The sequence below is a fragment of the Cydia splendana genome, chromosome 13, assembly GCF_910591565.1.
Source record: "Cydia splendana chromosome 13, ilCydSple1.2, whole genome shotgun sequence".
Lineage (NCBI taxonomy): Eukaryota > Metazoa > Arthropoda > Insecta > Lepidoptera > Tortricidae > Cydia > Cydia splendana.
The window spans coordinates 2,827,015-2,852,320 of record NC_085972.1 but is presented as its reverse complement, the minus strand read 5'-3'; the positions used below and the strand labels follow the sequence as shown (position 1 = coordinate 2,852,320).

General features: G+C 36.8%; 2 protein-coding genes across 3 annotated transcripts in view; one reads left to right on the top strand and one right to left on the bottom strand.

Moving 5' to 3' along the window:
* LOC134796386 (fibronectin type III domain-containing protein 5) overlaps positions 1-24,260 on the bottom strand; it is a 152,919-nt gene extending 128,659 nt beyond the window's left edge. For both annotated transcript variants that reach the window (XM_063768578.1, XM_063768579.1), the window contains exon 1: positions 23,989-24,260. The gene's annotated coding sequence lies outside the window, so the exon portion shown is untranslated. The remainder of the gene's footprint in view (positions 1-23,988) is intronic.
* LOC134796536 (uncharacterized) lies at positions 15,173-18,809 on the top strand. Its single transcript, XM_063768720.1, has 2 exons — positions 15,173-18,137; positions 18,633-18,809. The coding sequence occupies exon 1, from the start codon at positions 15,297-15,299 to the stop codon at positions 16,425-16,427; it is 1,131 nt and encodes a 376-aa protein (XP_063624790.1). The 5' UTR covers positions 15,173-15,296; the 3' UTR covers positions 16,428-18,137; positions 18,633-18,809.
* Positions 24,261-25,306: the final 1,046 nt, after the last annotated feature.

Genomic DNA, 25,306 nt, shown 5'->3' with positions numbered 1-25,306 from the left:
TACCGCCAAGCTCAGATTACTATCATGTCATGTATCACTATCATGTAGAAATAGGAATTTTTTTACAATAGAAATGGCCCAACAAGTTCGAAATTATGTCAGGCGTACAACTATAAACGTAGTTTATAATTAATTACACCGAATTAATTATACACAGGACATAATTAATAAATAGAACTGACGTATCTTGTTGATCAAAGAGCTGCGTAATTAGAAATGGGCAGAACAAAGGCGATCAATGTTCTAATTAAAATTCGATAGTCCACCATTATCGATGAGAAAATAGGTTCTTAAGGGGCCCACTGATTAACAGTCCGCCGGACGGTATCGGCCTGTCAGTTAGAACAATATTTTGACAGTTCCGAACAACTGACAGGCCGATACCGTCCGGCGGACTGTTAATCAGTGGGCCCCTTTAAAGACGACGAAAGAACTGTACTTATCCTTGTACGGTAGGTACTTAAACTGGGTTTAGTTACAAAACTAACTACTTTCTACTAGAAAACCACCACGTAACTCAACCGCTTGAGATAAGTGGTAGATGTGTCTTGCGGTCTTGGTTCATTAAAAATTTTAAATAAATAAATATCAGGAAACATCTTACACAGGTCAACTAAGCAAAGCTTGTATTATATATAGGTGCTAGGCGACGATATACATAGTTATAAAAAAATTGTCTGTATACGTCCCACTGCTGGGCACATACCTACATACTTATATATGTAGATAGAAAACACCCATGACTCAGGAACAAATATTTGTGTTCATCATGCAAATAAATGCCCTTACCGGGATTCGAACCCATCAGGACCATCGGCTTCATAGGCAGGGTCACTGCCCATTAGGCCAGGCTGGTCGTCCCACTATGACTAGGCCAGACCAGTCATCGAATTGCCATTTTTACCTAAATTTTTATATCCAGTCTTTCTCGTTTCGTGAAAAGCTATAAATGTAGGATTTAATTTTAATGTTACAAAATGTTTCTAATGTAGGTAAGAAGGCCTTCAAAACGCAATAACGTAATATATAAATACATTTTAATTCTGCTTTTGTATATTATAGAAAAATGAGAAAATGGGCTTGGTTATTTACCTACATAAAGAATATTACGTTTTCCTTCATAGGGATTCCTGTTAAGAGAATATTAAAAATGTGTAGAGTACAGTCACCGGCAATACTATATTACACAACGAAGGCAGCAAAAATATCTGACACAATCTTATTTGTAGAGCCATAAGAGCGTGTCACATATTTTTGCGGCCTTCGAAGAGTTAACATAATTATTATAATATATATTGCAGGTGACTGTACAGTCGAGTGACCTAGCCAAGGTGACATTCATACCTATATCGCCAAACCCCAAACGAAAAGAAAAAAATGTATGTGAATGACAGATACGACGAAATGTCACGTGACAATTTCTATACGAAATTTACGTTTCGGTTGGCGTTTTATACCAACGATTGCCATCTTCGCTAGACCCCCAGCTACCCTCTAAGTAGTTTACCAAATAGAGAGATCTCTACAGTTTCCATTCAAAAGTATTCTCTAAAGATCTACCTATGTAGATCTTATCTTTGTAATAAAGTTATTACGGACTTTTGACGATTATAATCTTCCGCTACTTTTGATGCTAGCTGTACATAATTCTTGATCACAGAAATTTCACAGTTCGCTGATTTCCAAGTGGCGGAAGAATTTTCCACAGATACTCCATGTTTATTATTACGTTATACACAGATCTTCCTACTGCCCGATTCGAACTTTAAGATACGTCAATTAGTAGATCTAGAAACGATATGGATTAGATGTGTCAGTGTCAAAAGTGACGTTTTTGTTTGAAGAAACGTCACATTTCACACTGACATATCAAATACTGCCAGATTTCATTTTACAATTTGAAAATAAAATGGTTAATACCTATTGGTTATCCCGTTATCTTTTGATATAATTTTAACGATAAAAGCAAACCCTAGTTAATAGGAACAAAATTAATTTACGCATTTCCATTCATACGGTACCACTTCTTGCCTTTGACTTTGAAATACCTAGATTCATATAGATGAATCCGTCAGTCTATCCCTATTTCAATATAAACTATTAACAAGCATTCTAAACCTAAGATTAACTAAGTGCAAAGCTCCTGCAGGTGCCTAACAAGCTTAGTGCTCCGAACTTTGATGCGCTAGACTTGTCTTGACTTGTCACTTATTCACAGAGTACCTTAAATATCTACTTTAGTTCTAGATTATGTAAAGTCGGTCTTACGTTAGATGCTGAATTATTCTGAACATTCTCGTAAACTCAATTTCACTGGTAAATTTGCTTAGGATAGAATATGCCTGTAGAATATTTTCAGCTAGGTACGAAAACAGAATATTTTTATAATGAGCATACCCTGGTAAATATGCTTTGACGTTTAAAATAAATAGGAAAATAATTTATATATAATAAATTATAGGACAATTTTACACAGATCGACCTAGTCCCAAAGTAAGCTCAATAAGGCTCGTGTTGTGGGTACTATACGACGATATAATATACACATATATATACATAGAAAACATCCATAACTCAGAACCAAATATTTGTGATAAACACACAAATAAATGCCCTTACCAGGATTCGAACTCGGGACCTCCTGCTTCGTTAGGCAGGGTCACTAACGACTAGGCTAGGAGGCCGTTATTATATTAAAAGTGCGAGGACACTTGAAACTTAAGTTCACTTGCGCGATCCAGGGTTAGCCAACTAGCTCGGAGTTAACCGTTTATACAGGGTTAAAATGTTAACTCCGATTAACTCCGAGTTTAAACGGTAAAGCCCTGCGTGGCGCAAGTGGCCCTAACCGAACTGAATTTTTTGCTGCAACGTAGAATTTACAACAACCAACATAAAAGTCATGGACAACAGCTAGTGTTAATAAAATGCTTCCCTCGACAAAAATAAAAATAAATTGAATTTCTTAAAATTTACTTACAGACGGACCGGGCTAACCTTGCATGCCATTTTCAATGGCAAAGTGTGGAAATGTCAAATTTCTATGAAAATATGACGTTTATAATTTGAGGACCGGTCTGGCCTAGTGGGTAGTGACCCTGCCTATGCTGCCGAGAAGCGGTAAGGGCATTTATTTGTGTGTTGAACACAGATATTTGTTCCTGAGTCATGGATGTTTTCTACGTATTTAAGTATTTGTATATTATATGTATCGTTGTCTGAGTACCCATAACACAAGCTTTCTTGAGCTTACCGTGGTACTTAGTCAATTTGTGTAAGAATGTCCCTATAATATTTATTTATTAATTATTTATTTTATTATAATTATACTCACTTACTTTTTATAATCAAGTCAGTGCTAAGTTAACTTCGACAGACTCTACCCCTTTGCCTACGGTTGACGATCGGTAGGAGAAAATTAATGTCTGTACCGCTAGTGTAAACATTCGATAGCGTGAACAGCGCGCCAAGCAGGACGTTTTGGAAACTCATAATCCCTCACAAAATGAGACATAACGCAAACGCGTACGTCCAACACGCTATCAAATGAAATTTACACAGGGGTTCTGAGCGAGTGGAGATTATAATCAAGCAACATTGCCAAACAAATCACGTCGCAGTTCGTTACTAATTTTGCGAGCTTTACGTACCTCATTAATTTCTCGCCCAACTTCGTGAAATTATTTCCAACTGCCTCGGAATTCGAGTATGTAGATTTTATTACATTTAATAAAGTATTGGAATTCTTATTCGTAACTTTGAACTTTAGGTGTTACGTAGCCAAAGTTGTGCCATTTATTGACAGCACAGTTTGTATGCATTTTCATACATTGAAGAGGTTCGTGAATTTCGTGATACGGCATCAATCTTCCTCTTTATCCTCCTAAGGCCATACAATTGAAAATCTCAAATCTTGCTCTGAAATTTGAACCTATAGTGCACGGAATAGGGTTGATTTTTAATTGTTTGAAAAATTACCGAAACTAAAGAAATGCAACTCTTGAATAAAGATGAAGATGGGCCTTAGGAGGTTATTGTGACGCTTATGATAGATTGCTCATTTTATGGCCATCTAACTAATATAATACCTATGTCAAATTATGGTATGTATTAACTCACATTTATACGGGTCTATCGCGAATTTATTTTATTACCTTTATTTACCGATGTTTCGACACAGGTTTCACTGGTCGCTCCAAGACTTCCCGATCATCTTCGCCTCGTCTAGCGCCGTCTAGCTAACTGTATGTATTACCAAGCATATTATCTCCTCCTTGCGTCGTATTCCTCAATATTGAGGCTCGGGACCTCCCTTTGGTATTTTATTTAATTTCACTTTCTCTCCTTTGATCTTTCTACAACTGTTTGTCTCTGGCGGTGTGGAGAGCCATGTGAACTGTGGAGTCAAGAGCGGTGCGGATCTGATCAGACCAACGTATTGGACTGCGTCCACTTCCAGGCCTTTTCCCATCTACTTTGCCGGTCACAATGAGCTTTCAAAGGTTGCCACCGTCTTTTCTTGCAATATGACCGAAGTATTCAAGTACTCTGTAGTATTTAGACTATTATATACTCTGTAGAGAAGAGTCGTGGAATGTATTGGGCCCCATACATTCCACGACTCTTCTCTTTCCGCAAAGACTCTAGAAGACATTCGGATGACAGTCGCGACGAGATTTTGAGTTCTCGCAATATAGAGATGTTTAGTCCGAAATGCATATTATAAACTTAAACAAAATTTGAAGCAACTTTAAGTCACGTAATACGGTAAATTTTGCACTTGCTATATTCCACGAGTATTCTTCCGTCGAGCGTCGCAAGAATTTTCTCTCAAGCTTATCTTTGAGAAAATCTCTTTATGATGTGAACGATATTAAAGATTTTCGCAATTTACGAAGGATCCCAGGCGACGCACTGCTGCAACGTTTCTTATTAAATTGAATAAAGGTGGAATTGAGAATTGCAACGTTAAATAAAACAAATATCTATACCCGCTGACAATTTCTCTCATTTGATTCTTAATGAAATGAGATTAGGGTGTGAATCGGGAATATCTGGTATTCGCCATAAAAATTTAATCCCGGGTCATTCCATAACGGTGCCTATCTCGTCGCATAATAATTGTTAGTCCTAATGTAATGTTACGCATAAAACTCTTTTAGAATAATTTTTATTTTGTTACCTGTGTTAGTTTTTATTTTATGGTCCCGTGTTCGAATCCTGGTAAAGGCATTTATTTGGCATAGATATTTTTTTCCCGAGTTATGGGTGTTTTCTATGTAGGTATATAAGTATTTATTTATCCGCATACCTATATATCGTCGTCTAGTACCCATAGTACAAACAAGCTTGGCTTAGTTTGACGCAAGGTTGATCTGTGTAAGATTGTCCCCATATATTTATTTATTATTATTCTATATTATGTGGTTTAACCCTTAAACAGGTAGTGTAAAGTACCACATAGCAAATAAAAAAAAATTTTGTGACGCAAGTGTAAATGTGATGTGCACATGACTTACCCTTAAAACTACGCTGTATGGCTAACAAGGCAGTGGCCGTATAAGGACCACGTAGCACCATTGGCAACGAGCAGTAGGCATATAAAAACCACCGGGTTTTTTTTATTGAATTAGGCGTAATAAAAAAAAATCAAGAAATTACTTTTCTTTTTAAGCTATTACCTACCCGAATCAGTAATCAAAAGTAAAAAATGCGTCAGGCCTGTTTAAGGGTTATGTTGAAATCAAGTGACAATTTTTGCGGATTATTAAAGAAATATTTTACAGTACTTTTTTAACCATAAATATTACTTGAATTGCTTCATTTCATTTTCATATCCATGTCAAAAATTGTCGCTATAAAATATTTCATAATTTCAGACAAAGTAAATTTATATTTGATGCAACAAACGCTTATCTTTGAAACCTTCATTCCAGGTGTAAATTTTATTTGAAAAGGTATCATTAACATGTATTTATTCATTCTGCAGCGAATATAAAGTATAACGGAGTTCCATGCATATTCTAGGAACTTGAAACGGGCTATATTTTCCGCACAGTACTACTTAAACAAATAAATGTTAGCACGAGACAATCCACAATTTAAATGTTTGCTTTCCGTTTGGAGAAAATTAAAAATATTTTAAGAAATTTGGCAGCTTCCTTGACACGTTACAATACAAAGCAAGGCGCTTTTTGACCGACTCCAAGACCAAATTATCCCAAACTAATAATCTGTACTAAAAGTTATCCTTTGTGACCGAATCAAGACCTAACTTAATGTCTACATAGACTACATAGTTCCAATAGTAACACTTTTGATGCCAAAGACTTCCACAAATGCGGGCGGTTAAAATGAAACTACCTATAGCCAATAGACATTCGTGCAATAAATAACGACAACAAGGTACTTATACAATAGCATGTTACTTATGCATAATAGGCGTGTGCATAATAAGGCTCGGTCTGAAAACCAGCGCTGAGCCACCGGCACAGCACATGCTGAGACTGAGACCTATTGCCTCACAATAATTATTAAGTACATATATGTATTAGTTAGTAAGTCTTTTTTTTTGTGGCAATAAAATATTTGAAGTTTGAAGTTTGAAGTGGCGTTCAAAGGGTTGTTGAGGTCTAACACAGATTCATACACGTGGTAATTTAATGTTAGCGTGGCAGCATGCAAACCGGGTGCTTAATTATTTACCAGAGACAACTTAGTTAGCTTTGCTAGAAGCTCAGTAGCTTTAGATAGAAATGTAGCGGTAAGTATCCAAGATTAACCCAATTTTCGGCTTTTAGTGGCATTTTAGCGAGTTTTTAGAAACATTCACTTTGAGCGACATTAAACCAATTTTTATGCTAAATATAGCCACGAGCAGACGAATAGAGTAGAATTTCATTTAATCAAGTAGGATTTTACAATCTCTTTTGAATCGTCAAAAGTACATTATAAATAAAATAAAAAATAAATACAAGTTAACAAAATTCAACAATTATAATTTACTACCTATACAATATTTCATAATCGTCTGATGGTAAACAATTAAAGTCGCGCGTCGTCCATGCTGGATACCTTTAACACCAGAGGGGTTGCAAGTACGTTGGCGCCCTTTACCATAGAGAAATATAGTAAGAATAGAGTGCTCACTCCATGCATCAGTTTTGGGACCAAAACAACTATTATTTTCACAGTCGACATCTAGCATCGAGTAGCGGAATTATCAGTACCGCTACTCGATACTAGAATTCTCTAGTGTCGCGACTCACGAAAATTGATTTGAACAACAATTTATAACTAATTTTAAAAGCAGAAGTCGTTCAAAATAGAGTTCCGGTTAATCCGGTTATAATATTAGCTGAAAATTGTTGAACATTAGACTTTTCGGTCGGTGCTACATCTATTGTCAAATACTGCTAGTACACTGTTAATTCTGCTACTGGGTGCTACATAGATGTCAACTACGAAAATTTAGTCTTTCTGGTACTAAGACTGAGGTATGGTGAGCACTCTGTGTATTTTTTCTCTATGCCTTTACTTAAAGTACAGTCGAATCCGTTTATTATGACTCCGCTTATACTGACCAACCGCTTACTATGACGAAATTACTGTGCGAAGTTTGGCTTTCATATAAAACTCTTTGTGACAAATTCGGATAAGATGACTTCGATTATAGTGACAAACCGCTTACTATGACCTATAAATCCTATATTCATGAAATTATGTCCGGTTATATTGACACATTCGTTGGTTTCCGTGGCCGTTCGCACGTCTTTCCCTGCGAGGACGTTGGTGCGTGCGTGACGTGTAAATTGTTTTAGTTTTGATTCTTGGTAACAAGTTGATAATTGGTACAAGGTTAATAAAACTCATCTCTCACAAAGGAATTTGACATTAATTTGGAAAACTTAACAAAAAGAAGAAGTTAATAAACTATGCTTTATATGACATCCGCTTAGTATGACGTATTTGTCACTTCCCTTTGATGTCATTATAAGCGGATTCTACTGATGCAATCGGTACAATAGGTAGACGCCAAAGTACTAACCTACCTGTGTAACTGTGTTGTGTACAATGAAGTGATTACTACTACCACTACTACGACTAATTACTTAAAAATTAAATTACCTACATAATTAGAATACCTACACTACTACTGCCGTTGCGTATAATTATATAATTTTCATTATTATTTATTTAGATATTGTAGTCGTGGTAATAACACTATGAAAGCACAGAAAAATACTATTATAGATAATAATATTTCTTAAACACAGCTTCAACGTAAAAATAAATATGCAAAAAATCTTAAACCTTAACATTCATTAACAAAAAATCCTAAGCATATTTCATTAAAACATTCCCTAATCACCTTGAGATCGTCTTACATCAAAATGAAGCCATTTTACTTAATTCACAATAACGTTCTCGTAGCGTCTTAGTTATTTTTCAAAAGCATCTCCACCTTAATCTGATCCTCTAAAGATACATCAAAAATCGTCTTTATACTTTTAAAAACAAGTGTTATATTCGTCTGAAAATTGATCCGTTATAAGATCTTGTGAGTTTTAATGAACGGTTCAAATCGGTATTGCGTGTTTCTAATTCGCTTTCCTCCCTAGTAATTGGGTGTTTTTCAAATTGCTCCAACATCCGTTTTTATGCGGTCGTATTAGAGGCATTTTTCAGCCCGCTACTAAGGTCGTTGAGAGCTATTTATCTTGATTTATGCAATGAAGTAGGTAAAGAATTTATACGGTAGCTGTGTATCATTTCCAGTCACTTATTAACTAGTAATGTTAATGGGTTTTAACGGGTAGGTACAGTCGCCATCAGATATATTGGAGCGGCCAAGGTGTTCACAATATCTGAACACGCGCTCTAACGCCTTGAAAATAGAGGCGTGCTCAGATATGTGTGCGCACCTTGGCCGCTCCGATATATCTGAAGGCGACTGTACAGACTTGCCTTTTCACTGAGGTGGAGATTAACGGAATATAGAGTGAACGTGAGGGAATCAACCAATGGCATTTGTTGTACATTGGAGCGCAGAAGGATGTGAACGTCTCAACTCCGCTCATCACCACCTTTGTGTAACTTTCAGTAGGTATAAAATAAATACTATAGCTAGTGATAGATTATGTATAGGTATATAAATTCGAGGGATTTGACGACTAAGTTTTAAACAAAAGTATATTTTCAGAGTAATTGAGATAAAAGGTAATAACCCGACGACTTGGACGTATTTTGTCTGGATTGGCGGGAAACTACAAAAGACAGGGTTGAGTGGAGGGAGCGAGGGGAGGCCTTTGCCCAGCAGTGGGACACTTAACCAGGCTAACAAAAAAAAAAAAAAAACCCGCGTCACGGCCATATCTTTTGTATCCTTTTATTTCCTGGTTTACGCCCTCTCTTGACGCAATTTATCAAGGAAATTTTACAGTCACATCGCTACCGCCAACGCTGCAATAGCAACGCATATAACACGCCGATGTTCGTGCCACCCCATTTCTACTAAATTAATCTCGTATAGGTACATGTTAATAATTTGATGGAAATGGAAGTAAATTTCCGAGGAAATCTTACGTGTACATTAATCAATCAGTGATATAAACGTTTCGTAGATCGAGCATGCAGATATCATTATGGCGTTTTCGTTCGGTCGCCCAATTTCCGTTTTGACGTGACTTACGTCAAAAGTACAATGGTCACAAGGCGTACAGTTTAGCCACTTGGACAATTTATTAAGTGTTTCGCTTTGATCGGACAAGTTTGATAAGTTGGAAGGGAAAATTTTTATGGAGTTGGAAACGTTGATGGAGTTTATTGTGAGTTGGGAGGAATCAAAGATAAAGTTTGGCTAGTTAGAAAGGTTTTCTCAACTTTTGTATTGCAATAGAGTATGGACTTTGACTGGTTGTCACTAAGACCTGTCTATTGACAATTGTCTTACATGTCCAGCGTACAGTCAGCCAAGAAAGTGGTCTACCACTTTCTTGGCTGACCGTACCTAAGACGGTCTCATACAGGATGGCCTAAAATATTTCTGTCCCGAAAACGATAAGTAGCTGTCTTCATGACTAATTTTATACTTTGTAATAATTTTAACTTGATTACCTTACCAAATTCATTTATCGCAATAAAATATTTCATTTTTTTAAATAGATTTTAGCACACAAAACCATTTAATTGAAAGCTCGTAATTTTGTATAGTAAGTATTCCAAAGCGACCTTTCTTCTTTCATTGCTTTTAAGTGCTTATAGCAAACGGAATATGGTATATAAATAATTGAGTCATTCATTCATCCCCACCTTTCACTCCAACTTTGGGTGTTTGGGGATCCAAAATCAGTCTTAATTATCATCATTTACCTGCTATATTTCGTATTCTTGTGTCTAATTCTTCTTCATACAACATTTCACAATATTCACAAACATCTTATCGAATAAATGTGCAAAATTTTCCTCAACTCCATAAAATAAAACAGCTTTTCCAATATCATTTAACCCTTGACCTCCATGAACTCTTACAGCACATTACAAGTTTTCATGTCACGAATCAAAGCCAGTTATCGTAGCACTCAGGATAACCATCGCTAAGAAAATCACTATTACCTCCACGTACCTTAGCTCATTTTGTTTTGAAATATAAACTTTAAACTGAATAATATAAGACTGATTTTGTTATTGCAAAGCTTGAAACATACGAGCTGTAGAAAGTTAGATGTAAACTATGTAAACATTGGAATTTGACTTGGAAATGTGCGCTTTGAAGGGGAAATGATGATTTCGCAATATTGAAGTCGATAATATCGAGGTTGTAATTTGAGCGCAGAAATTCAATATAAAACCAGTATAGTGTGGTCTTTGGTTACTCGCAGTTATCATAGATCTCTAGGTCATGACTATAAACAGGTTTTGAACATAAATATGTACAGAATAGCAAGCCAGGTGGAGTTGCTGGCCGGTCTTTTTTTCGATGCTTGTATATTGCTTTTTCATGTCGAAGATTATCGAATATTGAAAGGGTGCTTCTAAATTTAGTGCTGAAGAATGAAGGTTTACTATAGTAATGTGCATATTTGCATAAGGAAATATAAGATTGTACTTAGCAATGTGCAGTTAAGTTTTTTTTTAGGAACAAGTCAAAGAACAAGCACAGAGCTGGAGCAAGTTTTTATTTATAATTTTATTTTATGTTGTAGTTAGTTATAGCTTTATGTAGTTTTTAATTTTAGTTTATATTTTTTTGTTTATATTACATGTACTTTACCTATATTTTAATAGACTCAATAAATTGAAGTCAAAGAATGGTACTTAACAGTTATTTGTTTTACAAGGGGGCAGAGTTGTTGATTATAGTCGGGATTAACCCCTCGTGCTAATATTGAATACCCGGGGAAGCGAATGATTCCAAAATGGAACGAGCGTAGCGGGTGGTTCAATTGAATCTTGAGCGTTGCGAGAGTTAAATGAACAACACAACATAAGGAAACAACTCTAAATTGCATCAAATTACTTTGCCATTTTTGTGGCCAAAACTCTTATCGTGGTGAAAAGATCATTGAATTTAATACATTATTAGAATTTCAATAATCATTTAAGGTCAATGTGGCAAATTCCGTCATAGGGACTATTCTGTCTACGAGCGTTTTTCTCGAACAACAAACAAAATTGATAATTACATCGACAAAGCAGCGATCCCTTTTAGTTTCAGCAATCAAAAGCAAAAGGTTTTTTCCCTACGATTGAAAATCAAAGAAATATACGCACGTAGATTGAAACAGTCTACTAGACACAATAGCCCCTATGACGGAATTAGCCACATTTACCTTATTGTATATTATAGTTAGCTTTACTGTAAAATCTATTCTAACGGAATATTAATATGCAGGAGGAGTTGCGAAACACGCTCAAGTTACGAAACTTATAACTTGAACTTATCGAAGTGCTTTTAACTGCATCCAGAATACAGCAGTTTAAGTCTTGAGGTTTACCTGAGGCCGTATTCAACTGTATTAATGATAGCTTGTGAAATTACTCCATAAAATATAAATAACATCGATTACATTATCTATATTTTTATATCTTAAACATTTGACAGTAGGTACCTATGTACTATATCTTGTTATTCAGAGAGTGTTCAGCGAGTGGCGAATGAAATGTACCAAATCACTAACAGAGGTAAAAATAGTACCTACATACAATATAAAGACAAGAATTCAAAATTTAAAATGTACTTAAAAATGTAACTATATTGTACGTATGTAGCAGATTTCTACGTATTCTCTTTTGTAGGAATCTTCCTACAAAAGAGAATATATTGTAGGTAATAGAGATGCGAAGTCTAAGAAAAAAAACGTGCTTCTTAGTTTGACATCCAAAACAGATGGCGCTGTGTACTGCGCCATGTTTTGCGGTCACTGAATGATCAACCGTCAACTTTTGATAATCAGAGTTCCCGCAAAATGTATGGAGCTGTACAGCGCCATCTCGTTTACCTGTCAAATTCGAAGCACGAAATTGTCGTAGATTTTGCGCATCTGATTTTTCACTCAATCAATGTATCTTTGATACCAGCTCAACCTATTATTTCAATCTAAATCGAAATTCAGAAAATGCATTTTATTGCTTGAAAAGTCACACAAAAGATATTGAGAGATCCGAGAGATCCCATTATGTGCTGCCAAACATTTATTGGTTGTCACGGTGTCACGCCCGACGCTCCGATCACAATAACAGCAATCCCTTTTTAAGGGACCTCATTTATGACTTCTAGCTTTATTCCAAATAAACGAAGGTTATTTGGGATTGAACTTTTTATTAGCCAATTTAAATTTAAATTTATTTTAGATTTATGTTTATTCATTAAGGGTGCGAAAGTAAATTAAACACAGTTCGTGTTTTATTTTTGTGACTAACTTAATTGCAACCGAATTTTACGTTGAATTAGTTCTTAAGTAATTATTTGACTTTTAAGCGGTGGAATTAGAAACGTAGGTCATAAAGCGATTATAATAAAGCTTTAAAGAAATAATTAAATAATTTTCATTAAATAGGGACAACAAATACATATGCTTTTATAATCCATTACCTATATCCTTTCCTCGATTTCTTTTTAATAAATTATTATTGTAGACCTTCTATCACTACACCTTATAAAACAAAGTCCCCCGCCGCGTCTCTCTGTTTGTGTGTTTGTTCGCGATAAACTCAAAAACTACTGGATGGATTTTCATGCGGTTTTCACCTATCAATAGAGTGATTCTTGAGGAAGGCTTAGGTGTATAATTTGTCAACCCGTGCGAAGCCGGGGCGGGTCGCTTGTAGTATAAGTCCATTTTCTGGACCAGCCTAAGGTGTCGGTGGTTTCAAGGTTGTCAATTAATTACTAGACATCCGGTATGTCTATTTAATTACAAGAGTTTTTTATAGGGTGACGCTCTAAAATAAATAAACAAATACCTACTAAAGTTAACATAAAAGCCACAATTTACAAACGAAGACGTTTATTTGCCTTCCCGTAGACGGATTAAAAACCTGTCTGACAGCTGTCCAGCCGGCGTATTATGGATAGCTTTATCCATCTTTATCCACGTGATAAAATAACTGTCACTTTTTAACACCATGGGATAGAAAGAGACGGTCACCGTGTTATTACGTTGTCAACGTAGAGAAGAACGACCATCATATGCGTACAGTAGGCGTATTATAGATGACGTGATAAAATAACTGTCACTTTTGAACTCCGCGGGATAGAAAATCACGGCCACAGTTTAATCACGCTGTCACGTAGACTGTAACTGTAGTACTGGAAAATCTTAGTGTTTCTGCTTTGTAAGTTCATCTGATTTCATATGTAAGTATGTAAGTATGTATGTATATGTAAGTCGGTATATGTATTTGTATCAATATTATTTATATATATATATATGTTTATGTTTGTGTTTTTATTATGATTGTATTGTTAATTGTATCATCTATACCACTTGTTTTTCCACCGCCTACAACTTATCGGCTTTGCTTAAGGTTGACTGGTAGAGAATGCGTTATGGCATTAAGTTCGCCTTTTGTACAGTGTATTTCCTTATGTGCAATAAAGATTAAATAAAAATATATAGACAAGAACGACTATCATATCCGTACAGCACTGTTAACCGGCACGGGAGCGGTAGGTATTCGAAGTTTAGAAATTAGAATTTATTATTGCACTCTAAAGGTTTCAAGGTGTATCTACTTTATAGGTATAGGTACATCTTATAAAACAAAGTCCCCCGCTGCGTCTGTCTGTATGTTTGTATGTTCGCGATAAACTCAAATAAAACCGGCCAAGTGCGAGTCGGACTAGCGCACGAGGGGTTCCGTACCTGAATATTCAGTATGATGTCCTGAACACAAATAGGTATATGAGATGATAAGCTCGAAAATGGTGGGGGCAGTTACTATGACATCATAAAGTCGGCGGTACAAACTGCCGTATTTGAACTTCAAGATATTCACAAGAGACGACACGTACTAGATCCATTCTAGATACGTTATAGTTTAGATATCAACTAGTTCTCTTTTGCAGCGCAATTCGGGCAACCAATGTCAATTTTACGTTAGATAGAGTAAGATATCTATTAGATGTGAATTGGATCTCTAAGTCATATCCTGTGGAAATCGATCAACAGTATCTCCAGAATCGCGCAAATGTCAAATTTGACAGGTTAGATCTTAAACATATCGTTATCGTATCTTTGGTGATGTCTAAAAGATGTCTAATAGATGTCTATTTCAAAATCCGAATCGAGCCCAAAGTGTTTCTTTTTTAACATAGGTACTATGTGGGGAATCATATGAAACGGCTTTCTGAGTATCTTACAAATATATAAAATACTACAACATGTTTACTACTTGGTCTAACAAATTATTAGAAAACGTAATAAAAGGAGACGGATGACAATTGCGTGCGACGTCATGCTACGTCACCACCACCACCCCTCTCACAAGCCTTTATAAGCGGGAGCACACCTCAGACCGGTCTCTTTTTCTGCACCAGCAACGTGGAGTAAGGGTTGTTTAGGGAAGCCTTTGTCAATTCTGTACATTTTTTAGATTTTAGTTATTCATTATTAAGATTAGTTTTAATGTTAAGGATCATAATTGTGTAATTTAAAATAAATAAGTCGATTTGTTTTTAATATTTTTATTTAAATCCTGGCCATCGCTAAAATCAGAAATGGGATAGTGCCTATAGCCTATCGTAGTTTTTGATTAGCAGCGAACATTGATTTAAATCTTTTTATAAATTAACAATGGCCGAAAGATCCACTCGTAATAGGGGTAGGAGTAGGCAGAATAATCAATCAGTTCCAGGAACGGACGGCCTCGAAGAGCAGCTTGGCGAAATATTGGCGCGCCTTCACGCCCTTGAGGGCAGCGCGCCGGTGGTCCCGAGCCCGGCCAATGGCGCCACCAGCCACGTGGAGCCGGACGCCAGCCACGTGGACGCGGCCAGCCGCCTGGACATCGCTGCTCCCGGATCCAGCACGCAGGCTCCGTCGTTGACACCCGGGGCAAGTGCTAGCACCGTCGGCGAACCAAATGGGAGTTCTTCTGCAGCACCTGATGCTACTGACCGTCTCATTGGGGCCCTTACCGCATTAACTAAAGTAAGATCTAACCATTACTACATTTCAAATTTTGATCCAAGTTTGCATGACATCGATTCTTGGTGTGAAGAGGTTGAAAGAGCACGTGATATCAATCGTTGGGATGACAATGAGTGCCTTTCTAGGATAGCTAACTGTTTGAAAGGGGACGCTCGTAGTTGGCTTAACGAGTGGGTTACCAACGATCGTTCGTGGACGAACTTTAAATTCGAATTTAAACCGTTGTGCTCGCGAAGAATCGATGTTGCTAATATTTTATTTAGCGTCATGTCTACAAATTCCGACAGTTATACCACGTATGCAGAATATGCAAGACGTTCGTTACTAAGATTGAACATAGTAAAAGGTTTAAGCGACGAGTTAACGGTTGCTATTGTTATACGAGGTATAACTGATGCTCAGATTCGGGCTGCCGCGACTAACGCTCAACTATTGCCCAGAGATCTTGTCGAGTTTCTTTCTATTTATACCAAACCTAATTCAAATATTGCTCAATCATCCACACGCCAATCACGCAGTAGGCAAATTGAATCAAATAACCTAAAACGCGGTAATAATTTTAATACGCCCAATCGTGAATTAAAATGTTATTCATGTTTTGAAATAGGCCACCTGCAACGATTTTGCCCTAAACGATTTAAACAGCTTGAGGACCAGAAAAAGCCTTCTGACACTTCGTCTAATACCACTGCGAACGTTTGCTCGTTTTGTAAAAAACCGGGTCATGACGACACTGTGTGCTTTGCTAAGAAGCGATCCGAATCACGAAATTAAAACCATGTTAAATTTTTGTCGAGAATTAACGGGTAGTTCGGACGAGTGATATTACGACGGCGGTAATACAAGGCATACCTACGGATATTTTGATTAACAGTAATGACAGTGACTCTCGCTTTTATTTAATCAGTATATCCGTGCTTAAATATTTTGAATACACTTTCAAGTTTTGCGCGGTATTGGCAGCAATATCGTTAGCACTGGTGGTGCAACATTCCTAGTTGAACTGTGATTACACTTTGAATGTTTTATCTATTTATGTGTTCCCCTGAGTATAATACTAGTGTGCCCGTGATAATTGGGACAATTGCTTTGATTGGCAACTGAGTATAGCATACCTTCTGGCTTGAATGGTAAACATTACGTTATTTCCTTTTTCTAATACTAACGGTAAAAAGGACGTGTTACGTGTACAATTCAGTAATCCACTACCGATCAATAGTCCGCTTACCGGGTGAGGTTATGAGAAATTTTCGCAATTATTTATAACTGTAACGACCGTTTGGTTGAGTTTTGGTTGATACGACTGTTACAGACGGGATGTAGATTGAATTGACAAGTAACATTCCTATTGATTTATAGATCATACAAAATGTCTATCGACGAGAATTTGATAGTGCACGTGACAGTTCGTGATCTATCTAGTTATTATTCACGAGTCAGTCACAGTACGCTAGCGCGCTAAAAACAGTAAAGACGCGACGGAAAAGACCATACGTGCGTTGATTACCGTGCGTTGAATGCCATTACGGTGAAAGATCGCTTTCCACTGCCTCTGATCGAGGACCACATACACCGTCTTGGTAAAAGCTTGTAGATACTTTGTTTGGATATGGCCACTAGCTTCCATCAGCTAGCATTGGATAGCGATTTTGAATACCTAAAGGTCTTGTATGGCCCTTATAACGCACATATGTACACCAGCGAATAATAACAATGACACTCTCGGCTGGGTTATCAATTACCTAACTTTAAGTCGTAGGAAATCACGTCAGGTTAGGCCGAGGGAAAAATCTTTGATTGACTCTCAATGTACTACAAACGTACGTCAAATACGACAATTCTTGGGCTAGTCTGTTATTTCTGGCAATACATGCCCGAATATGCAGTTACGATGGTTTCCTGAATTTTCTTTCTGAAGTTTCTTTTTTAAATAATAACATACATAGCGCATCGTTTGATTTGTTTACATCATACTGCCTGACTCGAAAGGTTTTAAATGCGTTTCATTAATAGTCTATGCATTTCAAATATTGTTTGCCTAATGACTAAAGACGACTCTAATTTGATTTATTTTGACAATAGCATTGTTAAAGTATGTCGATTTAAGTATGCAAAATTGTTTTCCTAATAAGTACGTTTGGATATTGTTTTAGGGTTATGTTAAGAGTATAGGGCCTAGCATACATTGTATAACTCCTCAATTGCACGGTGAAAATGGACAAGTGGAGCGATACTGTAGTCTAAAAATCGTCTGAAGCGAATATTTAAATAAGATAGTTTTTATAATTAAAACTTCGCAGATGACTGGCAAGCTCAACTCCGAGTGCGTGGACCTTACCACGTCACGGGAGTGTGTGATCCACACGGTTGCTACAACCTGCGACTGGTGGCCCGGCTCCTACGGCAAAACACAAACTGCAGCTGAGCGTTTGTTTATTTGGCGCGAAAAATGGACCCCAGAGTCATGTGCCGCCTTCTTTGACAGTGAGTAAATGAAATTGCATTCTATGTAGCTGTACATGCAAACAAGGTGCCACTGTATTTGGTGCTACATAGATAGACACGCTAACTTGGTGCCTCTGTCCGTGTTTGGTTGTTTAAGGATACGCTAACTTGGTGCCTCTGTCCGTGTTTGGTTGTTTAAGGATACGCTAACTTGGTGCCTCTGTCCGTGTTTGGTTGTTTAAGGATACGCTAACTTGGTGCCTCTGTCCGTGTTTGGTTGTTTAAGGATACGCTAACTTGGTGCCTCTGTCCGTGTTTGGTTGTTTAAGGATACGCTAACTTGGTGCCTCTGTCCGTGTATTAACATATAAGGGTTAAGCTAACTTTGTGCCTCTACCCATAAGGAGACAGTATTATTGGATAAGCAAACTAGGTGCCTCTATCCTTTTATGAGACAGACATGCAAACTAGGTGCCTCTGTCTTTCAAGTTGATTAATGAACTGTCTTTTAATTTATTTTGTTATCAATTCCAGGTGACGAGGACACTGCACCTGGCACGATCTTTGACTCAAGCGCTGAAACTGTCAGCCCACCTGCCGATGAGTCAGCCGGGTCCAACTACTAGCGTCGCACCTCCTGAACCTAACATCCAGGAGAGCCAAGCCGTAGAACGCACGAGCCGCCACCTACCATCTGCCAGTCACACAATAGAGAGCTTCGCCAGACTTATATATAACGGCGACAATGACGTTCGTGACGCTAAAGCGCAGGAGCCTAGACGACCATGTGGTCGAGGGCGACCACGTGTCAGGAGAGGCCGTAAAAGGAGACGGATGACAATTGCGTGCGACGTCATGCTACGTCACCACCACCACCCCTCTCACAAGCCTTTATAAGCGGGAGCACACCTCAGACCGGTCTCTTTTTCTGCACCAGCAACGTGGAGTAAGGGTTGTTTAGGGAAGCCTTTGTCAATTCTGTACATTTTTTAGATTTTAGTTATTCATTATTAAGATTAGTTTTAATGTTAAGGATCATAATTGTGTAATTTAAAATAAATAAGTCGATTTGTTTTTAATATTTTTATTTAAATCCTGGCCATCGCTAAAAGTAAGATAAACCAATCTACTATGTTGGTTATTGCACAACCATTTATAAAATTTCAACAACAATACAATAGGGGATATTACTGCAATGTTCTGCCGCCAGAGTGCAGCACTAATGACTCAGTAAATTCATAGACTAACTTATACATACTGTGCCTTAAACTGTTTTTTGACAAGTTTTCACAGACAATAAAATATGACATTGATGCATCCAGGCGGTTTGTTAACAATGGCATGCCGGTAAACGCGAAAATCGAAATATAGTTATCTGCCTCTTTATCGCTCGAATATGCAAGAGTGATAGAGAGATTAGATAACGAAATTTCGATTTTCTTGTTTCAATGTGGTTTGTTTACTGTATGTGCCACAAAGGTGCCACCTACGCAGAGCTTTGCCTAATATTCCCTATAAAACCTCATTTCCTCATCGTTTCCGTACTTCCGAGCCGTGACATATCGAATCGGAACTTACCAAACTACGTAAATATTTAATATAATCGTCGTAGTTTAACGTTTGAATTCCCGCCCGCGTACAGTCTACGTCAATGATAAAGTTTACACAGCCTTATTGCTAAGAAATAGAGTTTTAAAATTACGTACACATTTATTACGGCACGCGCGCATTTATTATATTTGGTATTTATTTAAGGGGCCCACTGATCAACAGTCCGCCGGACGGTATCGGCCTGTCAGTTGTTCGGAACTGTCAAAATTTTGTTCTAACTGACAGGCCGATACCGTCCGGCGGACTGTTAATCAGTGGGCCCCTTTATTGGGGTACGGCCGGCCGGTGTGATAACAGATACGCTCAACTTGTAATTTTTTTGCAATCGTTATATTCATTATGCTGTTTACGAATTAGATGTGTTTTAAGTGTCTATTGTATATTTAAGTATTTAAGTACTGCGGAATGGAGTATCGAGACAAACCATTCTGGTTTAACGATGCTTTTGGATCATAATATTATGTAATTGTGATTTATCTCTAATAAAAAATAATAATAATAATTATTTGACGTAGTCCATACTTAATTTTATTTAAAAATCTACCCGGCCTACTACTACTTATACATTTTAATAGCGACCCGCACCGGCTTCGCACGGGTTTGCAAATTATACACCTAAACCTTCCTCAACAATCTATTGATAGGTGAAAACCGCATGAAAATCCGTTCAGTAGTTTTTGAGTTTATAGCGAACAAACACACAAACAAACAGACGCGGCGGGGGACTTTGTTTTATAAGGTGTAGTGATCTACCCGGCCTACTACTACTTATAAATTTTATAATACGCTAATAGTGTACAGTCAACATTAATAGTACCTAGCGGATGAATCAAAGTTCCCGTTTTTGTATGACTGAGGAACAAACATCCAAACATTTAAGGTAAGGTGGGGTAAGACTATCACTGGGGTAAGACCACTTGTATGGAATCTTCATAGTGTTAGTCTTGCCCCGAGGAAAATAAACTAAGTATGTTAGTCTTACCCCACCTTACCTTATATACCCAAACATACATACTTACACATTCATAGTATTGGCAGGATTATATATTTGAAACTCTCACATACTTATTCCCTCTACAAGTGCATAAGAACGTGTAGCTATTTTTGTTATAAAACAACAGATGCACTGATTCTGCCTCATATCCATTAACAAACTGAATACAACATCAAATAAAGCGTTACTTTAAGATGAAAATATATATATTATTTTAAATTTGAGCTAAGTTAATTATTGAGTAATTATTACTTAAATACAATACACTAATTATAAAAAACCTGATATTATATTTAGCAAAAATCATAAACTACGAGTCATACTGTTAATGCATGGGCGATTTTGGAAAGTAATATTTAAAAAATATATTGTACGTATATAAAAATGATCGGCTGACGCTTAATCTCAATCCCAATTTTGTCTTCAAATTGAAAGTATTAATTTACCAAATAAAATGACTGGGTACAAGCAGTTTACTTTTAAACATTTAAAAAGTTTTTATTTAGGCTTAATTATAAGGGTTTTTGAAAACTACTCTACTGTCTCATCTATAAAATCGGCCACTTGGTTCCAAAGAACAAAAGCTATCTCTTACTTATTTCGCCATATCGGTTGAAACACCTTGTATAATAAACTAATAATACATATAGCCATACCTGCATAAACGTTTACCAAGACAATGGCGTAATACGCGCTGAAAATATCTCGGCAATAAATAATTTAGCGAGAGCATTGTGGTATTAACAGGGAGGCCAATTCTATTGTAACAGTTTGATATGGATTTCATATTTTGATACGACCTCGAGTCCACCCACCAATCACCGCTAGCGGCTTAAGGTGACAGTCCATTTCCAACGACAGCAGCACTACCCTTAATTTTACTATGGAAATTGACAATAACACCGACGCGTTCGTACTAGTAGTGCAGCTGCGGTCAGAAATGGAATGTTACCCTTACACTGATTGGTACTTACAAAACGCATTCAGGGACTCTAGTCAAAATGACAAACGTTGATAAAAAAATCGGCCAAGTGCGAGTCGGACTCGCCCATCGAGGGTTCCATCCTTTTTAGTATTTGTTGTTTTAGCGGGAACAGAAATACATCTGTGAACATCACTATCACAGTTTATGAGATACAGCCTGGTGACAGATAGATAGACTCGCTTGCACTTAATGATGCGCGTGGGATGCCTGATGACATGACTCAAGGTTGTATCAAAACTAGATGAAAACCATTTCCAATTGTAACATTAGAATTGGCCTCGTGTAAGCGTTTGGCTCACGATTGGGAATATTATTGGCTTACCAATTACGTGAGAACATTTTGATTTATCAGCTTTCTTTGTTTATCACTGATGGGTTTTTTAAAAGTTTTGTTGGAAAGTAGGTAGGGATTTAGGTAAGTATAAAGTTTATTTTAAATATTCTTACTAACACCTGTATCTTAGGTATTAAGGGTGACTTTAGACCGGGCCGTGTCCGAGCCAGAGCTTCCGGCGTTTACTTTTCTATGTCATGACAGGCGATCACGTGATGCTTATCATAGAAAATGATGGGCCGGAAGCTCCGGGTCGGACACGGCCCGGTCCAACGTGAGTCATTCTTTATTGATAGGTACGATGGAAGTGAAACGAATTATTCTTCTTTTTTGTAGTATTATGACTAAATATAAATAACGAATTTCTAATTTTGTTACAGAATTTTCAAAAATCAATATAATTGCTTTTATGTTTTGTTCAAACTTAAAAGATACGAGTATTTACTAAAACGGTTAAGTCCCGTTTTAGTAAATAACAATGAGTAGAAATCGTGAATGTTCAATTCAATATTTACCTTTGAATACTTCAATTAGCTTCACTAACGAGACTAACCTAACGGTTGCTACCTTGGTTATGTCTCGTAATCTTCAATTACGCGGAACTAATCTAAATATATTATATTCTCTATTCCTTCCGTATCCATTTGTGCGGATTCAGAGCAACCCTACAAGATTGTGATTGAACATAAAGAGTAATGAACAGATGGCCTACCGCAAACCACGTTCGACGTGTTGCCTCTCTGTCGCACTTGTATATTCGTACGTAAGTGTGTCAGGGAGGCAACACGTCGAACGGGGTTCACGATAGGCCCTCAGTATTTCTACTGTTCCATTTTCTATTTTTCATCACTCTTACTAGGCGATGCGGTGCATAAATACTAAATTTCCTATAATGTATGAAATTAGGCAGAAGTTTTATTTATTTCCCTTTTTTTCTTTATGTGTGATGAAAAATATTGTGTGTGCCACGGTACAGGAATTACGAACTCGTGTTAATTAAGCCCTCGTCTTCAGCTTCGGGCTTCAATTCACGCTCATTCGTGAATTCTTGTATACCGCCGTTTATACACAATGTACTACGTGAAACTCAAAAATATTCTGAATATAAAACGGTTTTGTATTTATTCTATAATGATGAAAGCTTCAAATTTTAAATTAGTGGCCCGGCCAACGAAAGAAAAGTCTTCTAGAAATCAATTTTCGCTCATGTCGTCTCGGATATGGATGAATATGGTATCGATGCATTCAGTGTAATGCCCTGAACACCATATTCACACATATCCGAGACGACATGAACGAAACCTAACCTAAAACCTGAAATTACGGCCCGCTAAATAGGTACGTAATATTATATATTATTATATCGATGATTATTATTACAACACGCTGTCATATTTTTCTTCGTGACATTTCGAATTGGAAAACCATTTTCTGATAGTATAACATCTTGTATAGACACATTTAGATGGACTTCCTTAATCTATATTGGACATAATTATTGTGTATTCAATAAAAAAATACCTTTATTTTTTATCTGCCGTGGCATCACCGATGGGCCCTACGGAAGACCAGCGCTGGCTTAATGAATAAGCTTATGCTGAGATGGGTCTATTTTGTGATGCGCACCTAATGTCTTATTATTTCTCTGTTCTTGTTGTCTGTACATGTTCGTACATATTTTGTGAATGTCTCGAATAAAAGCCTTTTTATCTTAAAATAATGTACTTACAGTGTAAAAAATAATTAATCATTTATCGATTTACGTAGGCAGCGACCTACTTAAATAATAAATAGACAACAGTAAAGATCCTTAAGTACTAAATAAATAGACTTCAAATGTAGGTAACAACTCCTGCTAATGTAGGTAATAACGACAGGTTTCCGAAAATCGTTAACCCCTCATTACAATTAATGGCTCCACCTGTAAAGTTCACAAACACAGCCAAGCCGTTTAAAACTAACTCACCTTTCCACAGACTAAATACCAGGTTGCTCACCCACAAGAACACACTCGCGAACACTTCAAAAAACTTACTTAACACACCGAATCGACAGGCGAACGACGCACGCTCACACACATCAGTAGCCCATAAGTTTCCACTACACAATCACAAGTTAATTAAAGTATAATTTTTAAGTATAATAGATTTTCGTGTGGAAATAGGCTGTAACCTTAAGAATATCGGTCGGGGTTTTAATTATTCACGACGCGGCGACGGAAGGGCGACACGCGCGCTCGCCACGACACACAGCGAGAGACTGAAATTGCCTGAACAAGGCAGTCTACTTGTCTCGTCGACGCAATCACCTGAACACTGTTCAACGTTATTGCGACTGGTTAAGGTCTAAAATTGGTGAGTTATACGTTGTTAGTACACGATTCAGGTAATCGTAAATGATGAAACAATAGTCTTGAGCTTTAGTTTACAGAAAGCTTTTAAGTACTACCTTGATTTTCTCATGTAAACCTACATTATGTGGAAAATATATTTCACCAGCGATATACAGCGAGTACAGTTAGCATTAAAAATAGTGGATACACGTCAAAAGCCATGCTCTAATATCTTAACAAAAAGAGATATGTCTGTAACAAGTGTAGAAACATTATATTGTATCAGATATTCTTGAACTCCAGGTTGGCAGACACTTTTGGCGTGTTGTTTTATCCACTACTATTGATGCTAACTCTACTTTTTTTTTTACTTTTTATCAACTATCTTAGGAATACAAATTAGTAATTAATTACATTATAACTATGTAATTGTAAAATGTCAAGTGACTCTGCTAACTATAAATGACATAACATTACGATACCTTTTGACTAAATTGATTTCCAGTTGCACTTCAAAATGGCGAAATCGTCTCGAGAATATTTTTTGTCTCTTGCTCATTAAATGTTTAAAGTGTAATATTTATAACTTATTAATGACGAATTAGCCTTAGAACGCGTCTAACCATTCTTTAATCGATACCCGGCAATCCATCGTGGCTATTTGTAAATCCCGCTATCACTTTACTAAAAGCAAGGCCCTTAAGACGTTGGCGAAATTATTTTAAATTTGATATCAATATAAAATTGAATATTTTTGTTCACCTTTATGTTTACTTGCTGAAGATTTAAATATGTACTTATACAAAGCACGATTTCTTAATTAATAGATGTGCATCGGGCATATTAGGCATTACTACATCATTTTTGTAGCTACATAAATTCAATATTTCAGTACAATATAGTAGTAAAAAATGTCTTTCCAAAGAAGAACAACGGGCTCGCAGACAATAAA

What these genes read in the sequence shown, in the direction of transcription:
- LOC134796536 (XM_063768720.1), top strand. Translation starts at nt 15,297, where the DNA reads ATGGCCGAAAGATCCACTCGTAATAGGGGTAGGAGTAGGCAGAATAAT.